This window comes from Anguilla anguilla, chromosome 3 (genome assembly GCF_013347855.1).
Source record: "Anguilla anguilla isolate fAngAng1 chromosome 3, fAngAng1.pri, whole genome shotgun sequence".
Classification (NCBI taxonomy): domain Eukaryota; kingdom Metazoa; phylum Chordata; class Actinopteri; order Anguilliformes; family Anguillidae; genus Anguilla; species Anguilla anguilla.
This window is the reverse complement of record NC_049203.1, coordinates 3,398,460-3,415,129: the sequence shown is the minus strand read 5'-3', so window position 1 is coordinate 3,415,129 and position 16,670 is coordinate 3,398,460. Positions and strand designations below refer to the sequence as shown.

The following is a 16,670-nucleotide window of genomic DNA, read 5'->3' as shown; positions in this document are numbered from 1 at the left end:
ATATTAATATTCAACACTTGTTAACATGACGTCTGTAACTACTTAAAATGACTTTGCGTGAATAATGAAGCATTCTAAATAGACATCTTCTGCTGGATGCTGGCTTTATGCGCGGATCCAAACACACTTAGACTCTGATCTTACCAAAGAACAAATTCTGAAATGTCCGTGGAAATGTTCGTAAGCACAGTTAACGATCAAATTCGATCGTAAGCACATTTCATGAATGGGGCTCATTGTTCAAGCTGAGGTTTTTTCCAATTCATGCAGTCCGAGTTTATCCGGAATGCCTGGGGCTTTCCACTGGATTCCAGCTTCCTGAAAATGAAGTTCGCCGTGGCAACTGGTGGTTTCACCAAGGTCGTACTGAAGCAGTGTTTTAACCGTTAATAAATTACCCAAGAATACTGAATACTGCATTACATTACATTACATTACATTACAGGCATTTAGCAGACGCTCTTATCCAGAGCGACATACAACAAGTGCAAGACTATTTCATAAAACAAAGACAAAATAGAGTTTTGGGATTATTAGACTTTTAAGAGGGTGGATATACATTACATTTCAGTACTGTCCCTTAGATTACATTACAGTCTCTTAAAATCATACTACATTTTCAGAAAATAAAAGGTCTTTAGTGTTGAAGCGGCTACTTGGGTATAACAATAAAAACGAAGTTGCAGATAATAAGAGAAACGGCCCTCTTTAGTTCAAATTACTTTATTAAAAGAATTTCTGTGTACATCCTGTAATATTCCAAACTTCCTTGTCTTCTATTTAAGCATACTTCAAATTGAAATTAAGGAAAAGATGACAGCTGAGTTGATTAGTATCATCAAAGTATCATTTATAAAATAACAATCTAAAGTGAAGGCTTTTCACCCATTAGCCACTGCTTGTGAGTATTTGAATGGAGAGAGCCTTTTCAGAACAGAGTGGGTGGATTAGGGCTAGCTGTGTCTAAGATTAGAGGGGTGGGGGGGGGGGGGGGGGGGAGAGAAGAGCAGGAAAGCTTCCATCCTCAAAGGCTTTCTAAAATGGCTTGCCATCCACTTTCAAAATGGCCGCAAGAAGTCTTCCTCACCAGCCGTACATAAAAAATGCTGCAGACTTTAAACACCTGCCACCGTAACAGAGTGTAAATGAAAAGGAGAGACGGACAGGCCTTACAAGCGGGTCATTAATGATTGTAAATCTCGCAGTAAGAGATAAAATATGAGAACCAATGGCGGCAGGGGTCAGGATCCTGCGTTCACTGGGTGTCGTCATCTGAAAGAGAGGGAAATCAGCGTTGTTTACTTGTGGAATCGGTCAGTTATGGACAATCACATTTTGACACACACTAGACCAGGGGTGGCAGTGTGTCTGCTGGTTTTTCTTGTGTTTTAGCTCTTAAACTCTAACGGTGGTTGCCCCCAGCGAAGCTGTTCTCTTACCCTTCATCAGCTTGGTAAGGCTGGGCATGGCCATCATCCTGCCAGCCACTGAAGGGAGGGAGAGAGAGAGGAGGGGCAAGAGAGCATGTGCATCAGCATAACAACGCAATATGAAAAAATATGAACAGAGCCTTGTGGCCCAGAGTGCCAAACAGATAATAAGAATGAAAACAAAGATGTAAACAAGGGTGTAAATCTGAAATTAAAATAAGAGTAATGTTTAAAAAGACGACTTTAAAAAAAAAATAGTTTCAGAAGTATGACTGTGGGCACCAGGGTCAGCCGGACGGAGACCTGGCCCTTCTGACAGATTTATGATCTCTCTCAGGCCTGGCTTTGTACCTGAAGCTTCAATAGGGATGAAATACACATACATACACACACACACCCAGATGCACACACACTTACACACACACACATACACACACTCTCTCTCACACATGCACACACAAATCCTCCCTCGCTCTCTCACACAAACACACACAAATCCTCCCTCGCTCTCTCACACACACACACTCCCTCTCTCTCACACACACACATACACTCTCACACACACACACACACACACACTCCCTCTCTCTCTCTCACACACATACACACACACACACGCACACACACACTCACACACTCCCTCTCTCTCACACACACACATACACACTCACACTCACACACTCCCTCCCTCTCTCTCTCACAAACACACACACACACACACTCACACACACACACACACACACACACTCCCTCTCTCTCACACACACTCACACACACACACTCACATTCACACACACACAGTCAGCTGCAGACGTACCTGCCATGCCTCCACACTGAGGCATCCCCCGTATGGCGGTGTTGGGGATCTCCACTCCGTCCTTGTCCACACACCAGCAGTAGCCGGTGCTGTGCCAGCACTGCCTGGGCAGGTAGTTGCCCTGCTCGTCACACTGCGGGCGGAAGTTCCCCAGCCAGATCTTACGTGTAGCCTCCAGCTGGCACTTAGTCTGGAGCTTGGAGGCTGTCAGACACAAACACACAGGCTCAGAATGAGGGAGAGGGGTGTGTGTGTGCGCGTGTGTGTATGTGAGGGAGAGAGGGAGTATGTGTGTGTGCGTGCATGTGCGTGTGTGGACGTGTGTGTGTGTGCGTGTCCGTGTGTGCATGCATGTGTATGGGTGTGTGTGTGTGTGTGTGTGTGTGTGTGCGTGTGTGTGTGCGTGTCCGTGCGTGCATGCGTGTGTATGGGTGTGTGTGTGTGTACGTGCGTGCGTGCACGTGTGTGTGTGTGTGATGGTGTGTGTGTGTGTGTGTGTGCGTGTCCGCGTGTGCATGCGCGTGTGTGTGTGTGCGTGCGTTTGTTTACTTTGTCATAACTTCTTTAAAGAAAAATGAGCCAACATGCAGAGTGTGTGATCAGTGTGCACGGATTGTTTGGTACCTGACGGGGGGGTGGTGGCGGGCACTGGGGTGGGTGCAGGGTGCTGGGCCATCTGGAAGACCAGCCAATGGCGCATCCAGTTCTCAAATTCCTGTCCGCAAACACAAGGGATCCCCCCCCACTTAGAGCTGTACGAGTGCACACTACTAACCCTCTTAAAAGGGCAAGGTCACAGATATGTGTGATTAGAACGTTCTTAACTGAGCATTCTAATGCTGATGTCACAATCGCTACTGGTAGCTGAAAGCAAGACTTGTAGAACACAGACTCAAAATTGTATGTAATTAAATACATAAATAAACATTCCAAAAAAACCTACTCTTCAAAAAGGGGTCAATGGTCCCAGTGGACCCAGGCTCACCTTCCACTCCGACTCCTCCGTTTGGTCCTTGAGGGCCTGCAGGTTGGCCATGAACGTCTCGTTGAACTGGGGCAGCTGATCGGTCTGTCAGAGGAGAACACAGACCGTTAGCGGGTCGCTCGGGACCACAGACAGGTGACCTCCGCGCGCGTCTGGAATACGGTCCCAAATATGACGGCTCAAGAATTGTGCTGTTGTAGGACGTGTTTTTTTTTTTTTTACCTTCAGGAGGTCTTTCACCTGCTTCTCCAGACTGACCATGACGGTGTTCTCCAGCTTTTTGAAAGGTGAACAGAAAGGTTAAGGGTCAGAGGTCAGCTCGGGTCAAAGGACACCTCAACAGCACAGTCCGCTCAACAGGAAAGAGTCGGACACAGATTCAGGGTCAGTGATCAGTGTCAGAGTATATGGTAAATGGTAAATGGACTGCATTTATATAGCGCTTTTATCCAAAGCGCTTTACAATTGATGCCTCTCATTCGCCAGAGCAGTTAGAGGTTAGGTGTCTTGCTCAAGGACACTTCGACATGCCCAGGGCGGGGTTTGAACCGGCAATCCTCCGACTGCCAGACAATTGGTCTTACCTCCTGAGCTATGTCGCCCCCTATATCAGCTCCACACAGTAAATTAGAGACAATAAGAAAGGGTCCTGATGTCATCTTACTCTTAGAATATCAGAGAGGGGCTCCACCAACCATGGAGGACATTGGAAACAACCAATGGAACAATACCGACAGTGACTGGGTGGATGCTTTCTCACCTCAACAACATTCCTCTGGACAGTAGCCAGAAATTATCCACCAATCACCATCAGCTATTACACAACATTTTTGGCACTAAGACACTGTGACTGGCAGAGCTCTCCTCTGTTTTTACCTGCCTCTAATTACGGTGACATGACGGCCATTTTGTTTCCTGCGCAGCGAGCGGGGCCTCACCTTCACGAGCGGCTTCTTCTTGGTGTCAGCGTCTGAGAAGTCCATGGTCATCAGCGGCGCGCTGTACACGGGCATGCGAACCATCTTGCCGGAGGACCCTGTAACAGGAAGGGGGGAGACAGGAAGGAAACAACCGTCAAGCCTTTCGCAGCAGTTCCTGCCAGTCACAAAAATCACGGGCACAGCCACAATCACAATTACACAGACGTAGTCGGCAAAAAAAGGGAGGAATTAGAGGGACATCTAATGGGCAACATTAGATGTCCCTCTAAGGTGGGTGACAGTGTCTGCAGGTGTTTGTGGTTTCCTCTCAAACCAGCAGCCAATGAAGGCCCTTGAGAACAAAATATGACTTAAATTAGCCACTTGTGCTGAAGCGCATTAATAACCAGCTGACCTTGGGGTCCTCCAGGAACGGAGTCTGACACGCCTGTCCTACAGCAAGGTTTAAATGGATCCCTTTGCCGCTCCGCAACCCCACCGCCCCTTCCCCTTCACATTGAATCCCAACCTCGTTCTTCCTACACCCCCACCCCCCCACTGCCCCGGACATCCTCCCCCACCTCTGGACGCCTGCGTCAGCTTGATCTTCAGCAGGTCCGCGGTCTTCTCCAGGCTGCCGATCTGGTCCTTCTGGTTGATGACGAAGTAGGCGGTGAGGCCCTGCCCGGCGATGAGCATGCACACCAGGAAGATGGCGCCCGCGATCTTCAGGTCGCTCGAGCGGGACCTGCAGCAGGGGGCGACGGACGGTGAACAAGAGGCAGCTCATTTATTTATTTATTTATTTATTTATTTATTTATTTATTTATTTATTTATTTATTTATTTATTTAAGCCCCCCCCCCCCCCCTTTTCCCTCATTTCCGCTGCTATCAATTCGTTGCTATCAATTCGGGGGAACTCAGACAAGCACACCCTCTCCCTCCCGACCGTGGGACCCATCCACACACTGGAGCAGAGCCTTAGCAGATACCAACAGGTTTTAAACTTTCACTTATTTCTGGCTCTACAATGTGAAGTTTCTTGCAAATGTTTTTTTAGGAATAAAAGGCAAGACATTTTGGATACATTAAGAAAGTGAAACAAAGCATTCTTTTTTTTTTTCCAATCACAATAGTTTTGTGTCGGTTTAAACTGCTGGGTTAAATTTACCCCCAAACATAGAAGCCAAACATGATTTTTCAACCTAACAATAGGGCTAAAAAAAAGGTTCCGTTTTTTGTTTAGGCTGTTATCAAACACCACTGAGAACGAAGAACGATGATGACATCACTCGTTGCTAGCAAAGGTCTGTTCTCAAGTGCCTTAAATCTCTGCTAGATAAAAAGTAAATACTGTAGGGCAAACGATTCTACACATCTATGTATGAAATTAAACAAGCGCATAAATGAACTTTTTACACATAATGGACTGCCATCTACCTAGCTATTTTATAGGCGTATATATTCTATAGAACAGCGGTTCTAAAGCTTGGTCCTGGAGGACCAGATGTATACTGGTTTTCGTTCCAACTAATCTCTTGCTCAAGTAAGGTAGTCGAACGCACACATTTAAGTATTTAAGTAAATTTTTCCCCCTTAAAAGTGTTAACACATTGCATGTATTGCTCGTCATCATTTGCTTTGTTTATGAATTCTCTACCAAATTATTAATTTTTGTGCCCATGTATCCACACTTCTACTAATCAAATGCCTATAGATTCATCAGTCCTTAATTTGATCGGTTAAGAAAAACTACGTCTCTTTATGTGACTGTTTGCAATATAGCACAATACCCACAATGTGAATTTGGAACTTTAATTATTCATAGCTTGTATATCATTTTTCTGATATAATGCGGCTTAATCGCTACTCCTTTTGAATTATTTTAACTAACGAAGCACCGACTGTACAGTACCTATACAATACAGTCCTAAACTTTATAATTTGATTGCATTAATGGTTAAAATATTACTGCAACAAAGAAAAAAAAAAGTAGGCTATTACTACATAATACAATATTGTGATGTAGCTATGTTATGGAAAAACGAGAAAAATACACACCGAAGCTTTTTCACATACCGAAGCCTTTTCATTTACAAAAAACGTATTATGTTAAAAGATGAATAATGAGGAAACCCCTCACCTCGTATTTCTCACAACGTCGACACTGCCCTGACTTTCAGAGCGTTCAAGGAGGGATGCATCCTGTTGGTCGGCCATCCTGCACTCGCGCACTGAATTATTATTATTTTTTCCCCAACGGTGTCAGACAGGTAACGCTCAGCGGCTAGTAAGGTATGAAACAACTGCGGAACAGGCAGTCGCGTTATAGAATAATTGAGGAGGAGAACTGAAAGTGTCTATGCAGGGAAGTCCCCAATTTAAGAGGTTGGGTGGGTTGGACAGGTTCAGGCCGCTAGATTTTGTTTCTGACATAGTTTCTTTTTTCTTTTTTTTTGATTGGCCGCTAGAATAATCATCATCAGTTGATGAAGGCAGATTACCGGAGAGCCCGACTCAAAGTCAAATTTATTTGCTCTTATAAGTGCCAGGGGAAATGTTATAGACTTATAAAAATCAACCGTTTTGTTTATTCTGTTCGTACATGTTATCCTTTAACATTTTTCAGATCAAAGAGGCAAGAGGAAGACTATAAACGGACAACTTGGAGAACATCCTAACAAAAATTTAATGTTCAACCAACATCTGCTATTTAGCCACGTACATATTTTTAATAATGATGATAAGGAGGATGATATTTATGAAGTCTAATTTCAAAATCAGGAGATTAAATAAACGGGTACATATAGTAGGAGTGATTGTTTAAGCATATTTAGCAAATATACATATTTTAATTGACATATGTTTTTGGCTTGTGTGTTTACTCCACAATAAATAAGAAAAAAAAATCACAAAGAAAAATGAGTACATGCAAAATCCAAAAGAAATAAAAGTTCAGTCATATGAAATGGTGAATATAATTAAAACCCTCATGCACAGTGTTGTACTGCAGTTCAAGATACACTCGGGTCACAGCAAGACAACAATTTTACGCCGGTGTTTGTTCTTTTTTTTCCAGGGGATTGTACAGTCTGAACTGCATGACCAATGCAATGCTCTTTTACGCAAAGATTGAGTAAATACATGAGATCAAATGAAAAGGGAAAATCTTGTACAACGTTGCAGTCTGCTCAATATTTTATTTTACTCAGCAACACCTTAGACTTCTTTAAAGCACTTTCTGATTGGCTGTTTCTCTCTGGGAGGAGTTAATAGCTTTTATTGTACTTAATCAATTCATGCTGTGGAAATACCCTAAGAACTGAGAGAAACTCTCGAGTATTCCAAAACTCCCTTGAGTGGGGTGTGATTATATCAATCATGCAAAACAAAAACAGCAACAGCAAACGTCCAATTATTTTTTCTGGACTAATGTACTTTGTTCAAGGTTCAACAGCAGTGTCCTACCTGAGACTCGAACCTGCAACCATCAGGCTACAAATTCAGTTCCTAACCCATTATACTACCTTGCCACCCTGTTAAATCATTGAAATACATGTCAAACAAATATATATTATACTTCCCCTCAACTATGTCCATCTCCTTACTGTACACTTAGATGTGTTATGAGTGTACAGTAAGGATATATATATATATACTCATATGAATTCTGATAATGTAAAAAAAAAAAATACTACGATTGATATATATATATATATATATATATATATATATATATCAAAATGTATCGTAGTATTTTTTTTTTTACATTATCAGAATTCATACGAGTCTTTGACAATAACAAGATCTTGAACATTGAAAATTAAATGGCATCAAAAGACTTCAGTGTAATAACAAAAACACCAACAGTAATGAGTTTCTCCAGTTAAGACAAGTATTGATGTGAAACAAGTGCATGAAACCATTCAAGGTTAAAAGCAAAAACTGAGCTCACTTTTCCATAATCACTGCTAGCCTGAGGCTAGGGCACTGTGATTTGCAGCAAACCGAAAGCAGATTGCTCACAGTTTAAGATCTCCATACATGCAGGGCTGATGATCTGGCGAGGTAGAGATCTTCTACAGTTGCACACCGAAACCGAATCGCTCCAGTTCTGCATTACCATAAACCTCACATTCCAGAGCTGTGGAAATGACCAACATACTGCTACAAATGTGTGTCGAGAATAACAAAATGTGATATGAAAATATGAATTTCATACTACACAAGCACCATGCTTACTTTTTACCAGCAAACAAATATGAATGGATTGATGAAAATGACTGAAGTTTATGACCAGAAAGCCGGACCACTTGTAGGGCAGTTTAGTACTTATGGAATGCATTACATTAGTGACCAATAAGCAAAAACAAAAAATACTGGGCATTTGTCAGTGTTTGGGCGGCAGTGTAGTATAATGGGTAAGGAGTTGGTCTTGTAACCTAAAAGGTCGCAGGTTCAATTTCCCTGACATCGCTGTTGTACCCTTGAGCAAGGTGTTTAACCTGCATTGCTTCAGTATATATCCAGCTGTATAAATGGATGCAATGTAAATCACATGTAAAAAGTTGTGCAAGTTGCTCTGGATAAGAACGTCCTCTAAATGCCTGTAACGTAATGTTAGTGGGGGAAGAAAGAACATGGGGGGACCATAAACTTTCCATTTTCTTTGAGGTTGTTACAAAATAGGCAAGATACTTTGTACGAGCCTCAAATCCAGCCAAAATCAAGTTTTACCACTGCAAACTGTGACCTCGTCAGTAAATTTCCATTTGATTTCCAGCATCTCCATCCGCTAAAATGTAACTCCAAGCCTTTCATCCTGGGTCACTCTACTCGGCAACAGGTGACGTCATCCACAACACAGCAAGCCTATTGGTGCATATGGAAAATAATGCGCCTTCATGTTTTTAATTGGCTAGAAATATTTACCCTAGATGCGTGAAGGCAGGGGTGTTCCTGTTTTGAAGAAACAACAATACTCTTGTGCCACAGCTACAGGAAACAAACTCATACATAAATACATTTCATACTTTCGAAAACCCATGCACTGGGTTCTTTCAAGTTGGTAGAGGAAGTAACATGAGCTTGGGCACAAGTAGATTCTAAAAGGAAATCTCCCAACTTCAAATATGGTCATGAGCATTTTTTTTCGCTTTTTTTTTTTTTTTGGAGACAGCGCAATTTCCAAACCCCAGGTTGCTCCAAGGGGCACGCTCAAATCTGGCCCTGAAGTTTTAGTGGTGATGCCGGTTCTCCCTTCTGCTGACAGTCCATAGTCCAACAATGTCACTGATTGGCCGGAGATGACGCCCAGTCCCACTGGGGCATCAGGTTTAAATCAGCCCCCGATTAGAGGGGAGGAATGAAAACCAGCAGTGCTACCGAAGGCCAGATACCTGGAGGACTAACTGAAGTTGATGGTCAGATAACTACATTTTGGCACCATCTAATGGCTGTTTGCATACATTGCATGCAGGACTCCCAACTTCCCAGTGAAGGCCTTTTTATATGGCTGTACACATGGTAGCAGGATCCATTTGGCAGAAAAACAGACCAATGACCCCCACACCCCAACCCCCACCCAAGTCAGGTCCACCCAGCAGTTTTGGGGTTGTGAAATCCGGAAGGTGCTGTATTTTTACATCGCCACTAAAATAATTACTCGCCTAGAGAGTTGACAAAAAAAATTGAATTTCCTCAGATTAAACTACGAAGCTGCCTAGATGACAGGGGGACAGGCATTTACATAAAACGCCTTTACATTTACACAGCATCATCTGGCCTGTACAGCGATGCATCTCTAAAAACACCCTTTGGCGGTCTGAATGTAAACATAGGCACTCATTAAAATTGCATTAGGAACACTGTATCCACCCGGCTGGCTTGTGGCAGTATTCACATCAGAAAGATTTTCTCAAGACAAACGCACCATCTCCATCTCATCCATGACTGAAAGCAAGCGTAAATTCATTTTTTTCCATTTTCGGTCTGTCTGATGATATCTTAATTTTTTCCTGCAGTCGATGGGGAAGGAAAGGACAGAGGGCCGAGCCCAGAGAGGACACGCGCGCTCGCGATTCATCCGCTCGATGCGCCTATCCGCACGTGCACCTGAACCCTCAGACGCCGCAACGAAGGTCACACAGAGGTCACGCGGAGATTCTGCCGAACGCCGTTGCAGCGGGCGAGACCGCCGCTGTAGGCTAACCGCGCAATTCCGCCGGGATTCAGAGCCACGTCGGCGTGCTGGATACGGAGGAGGAGGAGGAGGAGGAAGAGGAGCAAAAAGGAGGCGGAGGAGGAGGAGGTGGTGGAACCAATGTTTTATTGAGTGACCCAGAAAAATATAAACACTTTACAGACGTCGCCCACGACGACCGCCCTTCCTGCGTGTGCTGTCCGAGGGAATCGGGGTGACGTCCTCTGCAAGAGAAGAGCAAAGACACACGCACGCACGCACACACACACAACCACACACACGCACACACACACACACACACACACTACGTCAATGAACGTTCACCACGCCACAAATCAGATACACCAAGAACAGACTTTGACGATGTCTGTTCTTTAATGTACATTACTGAAAGCCAGTACAGGCGACATCGGCAAGAATGCACAACACAATAACATAATCACTGCTGACTTCCACATACATGTAGTTCCACATACACACCACATACCAAGTCAACATCAGGGACATAAACCAACATTTTACCCACAGAATTCCACAGCCCTTATTAACATTACATAACATATTACATAAGTAGTCTAGAAGTAGGCGAGTAGACTAAATAAGACCACGACCCAGTCACAAGTGGAAAAATCTCAGCTCAAACGTGATTAAACACATCACGCAGCACTGAAGCAGTATTTACTTTACTGCAAGTTTCCCATTCAAATGTTGAATCCTTAATTCTTAAGCCACACACACTATCTTATTAGAATTGGTGTTTTCTTGGACTTGGTCATAACCAGCCAGCACAAACTGTCCTCTCAGTGTTGCTGCCATGTAGCGCCAATGTTCTAACACTGACAGAAGATTCCAGTGAAGTCGTGAGGACATTTTGAACATTTTGTGTTGGCTGGGTGTGTGACCGCATGCGTAAAGATCAGGGCTCGTGCTAATGAAGTCTTTCAGAGCAGGAGTGCACATCTAGCATCAGTCTCCCCCCATCCATACCCTAACCTTGTCCATTATGAGCTAAAACACCTAACTGATCCAAGATCGGCGCTCTTATTCTGACACGCATTACGAACACGACCCCCGAAATGTGTCACATGGTTGCTTTGCTATAAGCTAACATGCTTTCTTCAGCTGGTAAGAAAATATGGACAGGCGAGTCCCTCCCAGCAGAGCTCTACACTGCTCCCATTTTACGAGCATTTTGTGCTGAAACCTGACGTGTGCTCACTGGAAAAAAATAAAATAAATTTAAGAGCACATCTACTAATTGGGGTGCATTTGTGCGCTTCTAAATTTTTCAAATGTTAACGTGGAGCCCTGCCTAGAATTATGCCCTCATTAAGCACTTGGACTCCACCGAATTACAGAAACAGAATGGAAACGGCTTTTAGGGGTTTTATGTACAATATTTTTAAAAACGAACTCAATTTTATCCCTAGTCATTATACTCTAGTACCTCTGACCAAATCCAAAGCTTTATTGGGTGGCACAGCTACTCAAGCAGACCGCCATTTCCCAGCAGGAGCGCGATTTTTATTTCATTATAATCGCTACGCGCTTGGCGGACGACTTTTATCTGCAGCAACCGTTTACCGTTTTATCGTGTACATTTGTACAGCTGGACTTTTACTGAAGCAGTTAACATTAAACTGCTTTTCATAACAGCAAAATGGCAGCTCCCAGCCTGGGAATCAAACCCGCAACCTGCTCGTCACCAGCTGAGCATCCTCAACAGCCAACAAACCGACACCCACACGTGCAGGGCCAAGACTAACTTCTGCCTAATGTGCCTAAAACTTCTGCACTCTGCTCCAACCAACAGACTCAATCACAGCATCGACACTCATACAAATACACAAGCTGGGTCTGCTTTACGGTTCTTTATGTTCACACTTAAGGAAGACTACAGGCTCACTGGCAGGACAATCCCACAACCAATACGGCATTAACTTTTTTATTTAATGCAGAAACACACGTTGTTGTTCCTACCCTACTAGTAATTAAAGCAGTGTTCAAGGCCTTTCAAGATCCTATTCGCCCAAGTTTAAGCATCCCTAAAAACTGTGCCGTAGGCACTATCAGCAGTAATGTTGACCATTAGAGTGAAGCAACATAAAGACCGCAATGTGCTTAAAGACACATGCACTCAGCCCTCAGCCAAACCCCCAACATTAAGCCTTCCAAACTCTTGCAGCAAAAAAAAACTGAGAGCACGTTAGACAATCTGAAGTTTCTGCCATTTTGCAGAACTGACAAATTTGCTGTTATTTTTCTGAAAGCGGTAACTCTGGTGATAACAACAGTTTTAAAGGAGGCTGAGAATCCGTTTGTAACACGGCGAAGGTTTCATAACGGAACAAGGCCCTTTTAATAATTTAGGAAGTGCGCTCTTGCTCGGGCAATATTGACCCAATAAAACAAACCGAAAGTAATTTTAAACTACAAGTGCACTGCGCGCTGTAAATCGCACCAGACAACAGCGTCCGCTGCATTAATGTAATGCACTGCTAATGGCTCAAGGCAATCTAAACGACAAGGCCTCAACTCCAAGCGCGAATTCACCCGCAATTCGGGAAACAAATGGACTGAAGTGAAAACGAGTTCACCCAGGCCGTACAAATAAGGCGTAAGTGCACAAATGCATACTGATTAAAATTCTGCTGCGTATATGTTGTGTGATTGAGTATGTACACAGAATGTGGGCGCCCTCTTCTGGGCTGGAGGGTAATGACAAGACAGCAGCGAAATGGCTGTTCAGTCCCTTCTTACCAATTCGGCCGATCTTCATGCCGGAGCGAGCCAGGGCTCGGAGGGCGGACTGGGCACCCGGTCCGGGAGTCTTGGTTCTGGAACAGGACAAAGACACGCCCCCGTTTAAAGTCACCAATCACAGTCTCGTATAAGAGAGGCCACATGCTAATGGTGTGCCATTTTTGCTCGCTAATTAGTCCAGCTTCGTTCACGATCGAGCTGCTCTTTAAAATATGAGTGTGGGTAAAATATGGTAGGTTACGTCAAAGGGGGCAGAACATCAAACATTAAAAAATGAAAAACCAAGAGCTTTGTGTGCCAATGGCCTTGATGAGCTTTAGCTGAACACACTGAACCCAGACACCTAGAGTTTATATTTATGCAACGAAAATAATGCTAAACCATGAACATCAGGCATTGGCCGGTTTTGAGGCTAACCCCCCGACCCACCACATCCCATAATGCACCTCACCTGTTACCCCCCATGCTCCCTCAGCTGTGCAGGGAAGTGTGTGTGTGCTTGCGTGCATGTGCACACGTGTGTGTGTGTGTGTGTGTGTGTGTGTTTGCGTGCATGTGCACGTGTGTGTGTGTGTGTGCCAGCTCACCTGTTGCCCCCCGTGCTCCCTCAGCTGTGCAGGGAAGTGTGTGTGTGTGTGTGCGTGTGTGTGTGCGCCAGCTCACCTGTTGCCCCCCGTGGCCCTCAGCTGTGCAGGGAGGTGTGTGTGTGTGTGTGTGTGTGTGCGCCAGCTCACCTGTTGCCCCCCGTGGCCCTCAGTTTGATGTGCAGGGCGGTGATGCCCAGCTCCTTGCAGCGCTGCGCGACGTCTTGGGCCGCCAACATGGCGGCGTAGGGGGAGGACTCGTCTCTGTCGGCCTTCACCTTCATCCCGCCCGTCACACGGCAGATCGTCTCCCTGGGGGGGGGGGAGGAGGGGAGGAGGGGAGGGGGGCAGAGAGGACGGGGGTGAGTTGGGAGGGGGCGGTTCGCTCGCCGTTTTTACTGGATAAGAAATGAGCCCAGTGGAACTCCGCCACAGAAAAGCCTCAGAAACAAACGGAGTAAAATAAATCAGGCAGGACAGAAGCAGCACGGAAACTAAATTCCCTGCTAATTTCACTAACGGTCTCTGGGTGTGTGTGGGACGGACGAGGAGGGGTGTGTGTGTGTGTGTGTGCAGACCGCGAACAGAGAACGAGGCTCCACTTACTTGCCGGAGAGGTCGGTGACGTGGACGAAGGTGTCGTTGAAGGAGGCGAAGATGTGGCAGACGCCGAAGACGTTCTCGCCCTCGGCCACCTGGGGTCCCAGGCTGATCACCTGCTCCTCCTTCTTCTCCTTGCCCTTGCGAGGTGCCATCGCTACGACAACAAGATGCAGTTTCCACGGTGATGCTCATACTCATACTCATGTGCGAAAAGTGCCGACTCTCAGGCCCGGGCATCAAATCCATTATTGCCGCATGACCAGCTGCGTGGTACATGCCCAATTATCGTTTATGGATGAATCTGCACTCTGAGATATGAAAATAATTAGCAAGCTGCCATGCTCGCTAGATGTAGTAATTTGCAAGCGTCCACTTGCAATTTGTAAGCGTTCTACATATCTAGTCAAGCCAGCAATATCATCTCATGTAACAAATTAAAAATGCAGTGTTTTCATAGCACAGCTCAGAAGCGCAGTGGATTCAAACCAACAGACTGCTGTATCCAGCTAGCCAGCTGGGAGAATCTCCACCGCATTTGCAACCGAAAATGTAAGACTGGCGATAAGTTATACCATTACATTGTTCCAACTCATCACAAAAGCGAATTGCCACAGGGAGAAACACAACTTGACAGTGTTGGCTAACTCAGTTGGAAGAAGCAACTAGCATGCAAGGGTACTCATCGTTAGCTTAAATGGCACATAAGGTTCGATTGGGCTACCAGACGTTATAGCCAAGTAAGCTAGTGAGTCCAAGCAACCAGTTGTGTTTAAAAGTCACCTTGACACGAAGTGTTTAGTTTTTTACAACGGAAATAACAGCGATATGGCCAGCTAATGTTAGCCTTGTACTGGTAACATGAAATGTTTTAGTGCAATAAGCACGGCACAGCATAGTAGAACAATTTGACCGTCTCTGATCCAAAACGGAAATTCATCATTTGAAAGGATGGAATTGTACTCATATCGTTTAATATTAAAAGACTTGGAATAGAGCAACAAAAATGTGTGCATAAATAATGTGCTTCATGGACTATAACGGATGATTAACTTGGATACAAATTCAGAAATCACTTACCTATGTACTTCTCTTTACGGAGCCGAAACAGGAAAGGAAGGAACAACTACAACCGGGTTGAGAGGTCAACACTGACTCACGAAACTGAATAAAAGTCCCCCACATTCTCCCCATTGTTCCACTCCCAAATAACAAATACAAAAGATTGCTTTTACAATACAAAACTGAATGCAATTAAACAGCATATAGCTTTACATAATATCGGGTTTATTAAATAAATATTGATTTTATTACACATTTATTTAGTTTATGTTTGAAGTTGAAACCTATAGAAAACGATTAAATATGAAATCTTGGCTGCTTCTAAAAATATTTTAAGCTTTTGTGGTGTATTCTTGCATGGATAATGTATGAACTAGTGCTTTCCTACCTTATTGTTGTTTTTTATTATATATTTTTTTCATAAATGTAACATTAGTCTAAATTAGATAGGCCTGTTTATTTTTCAGCAGCATGATAAAACATGGTTGGGTTATGACACAACACTAAGTATATTTATATACTTATGTGGTGTCAACAAAGGGTCCTTAGTGCAAATCCTGGCCGGGGCCTTCCTGTGTGGAGTTTGCATTTTCTTCCCATGTGTTTCTCCGGGTGCTCTGGTTTTCTCCCACAGTCCAAAGACATGCAGATAGGCCAATTGGAGACTCTAAATTGCCCATAGGTATGAGTGCGTGAGTGAATGGTGTGTGTGTGCCCTGCGATGGACTGGCAAACTGTCCAGGGTGTATTCCTGCCAATATTCATTCCAACCAATTACCTAGTTTTAGTCTTCTGACATTTCTATTAACTACGTTGAGTCACTCCTGTACTTGAGCAGAGTGAAATCTTAAGGATGAACTTGCAGTCTGCAGCTGTAGCTGGTGCTTATACAAATGTCAGATCAAGATATAACTGAGCCAGTTAAAACATGAAGAGCAAAAGTTCGGATCACCCCTAGCGGTGCACCCCTTCTATAGACACTGTGGCCTTCCAGGACTGGAGTTTGACACCACTGGATTTAAGACCATCAGCAAATTCTGTTTAGTAAGGCGAGATACTGGCATGGCCATGGGTTCTTCTTCAAATAGGCCTCAGCAAACTGTTCGTATTTAACTTAATTCAACTAATAGAATTTATGAGTCCAGCGGGGATAAAATGTAGGCTACTCAGAAATGCAGCATGGACTTCCCCGTGAATTCGTTAAATGCAGCATTTAGCAGCGTAAAAATACTTGCGACTGTTACCGCTCGGTGACAGAATGTGTGACTCGCAGAATAAAATTTGGAAGAGGAGAACGAACTCAACA

The 16,670-nt window shown here is 44.2% G+C and overlaps 2 protein-coding genes across 2 annotated transcripts; both read right to left on the bottom strand.

Moving 5' to 3' along the window:
* Positions 1-707: 707 nt before the first annotated feature.
* Positions 708-6,537, bottom strand: cd74a (CD74 molecule, major histocompatibility complex, class II invariant chain a). Its single transcript, XM_035410631.1, has 9 exons — positions 6,297-6,537; positions 4,734-4,900; positions 4,171-4,268; positions 3,455-3,508; positions 3,233-3,316; positions 2,872-2,962; positions 2,248-2,451; positions 1,440-1,487; positions 708-1,272 (listed from the first exon to the last, which is right to left on the bottom strand). The coding sequence occupies exons 1-9, from the start codon at positions 6,371-6,373 to the stop codon at positions 1,256-1,258; spliced, it is 840 nt and encodes a 279-aa protein (XP_035266522.1). The 5' UTR covers positions 6,374-6,537; the 3' UTR covers positions 708-1,255.
* A 3,927-nt stretch (positions 6,538-10,464) lies between these two features.
* On the bottom strand, positions 10,465-15,469 carry LOC118222284 (40S ribosomal protein S14). The gene is made up of 5 exons (XM_035407732.1): positions 15,383-15,469; positions 14,309-14,459; positions 13,853-14,014; positions 13,116-13,192; positions 10,465-10,579 (listed from the first exon to the last, which is right to left on the bottom strand). The coding sequence occupies exons 2-5, from the start codon at positions 14,455-14,457 to the stop codon at positions 10,512-10,514; spliced, it is 456 nt and encodes a 151-aa protein (XP_035263623.1). The 5' UTR covers positions 14,458-14,459; positions 15,383-15,469; the 3' UTR covers positions 10,465-10,511.
* Between the last annotated feature and the right edge of the window lie 1,201 nt (positions 15,470-16,670).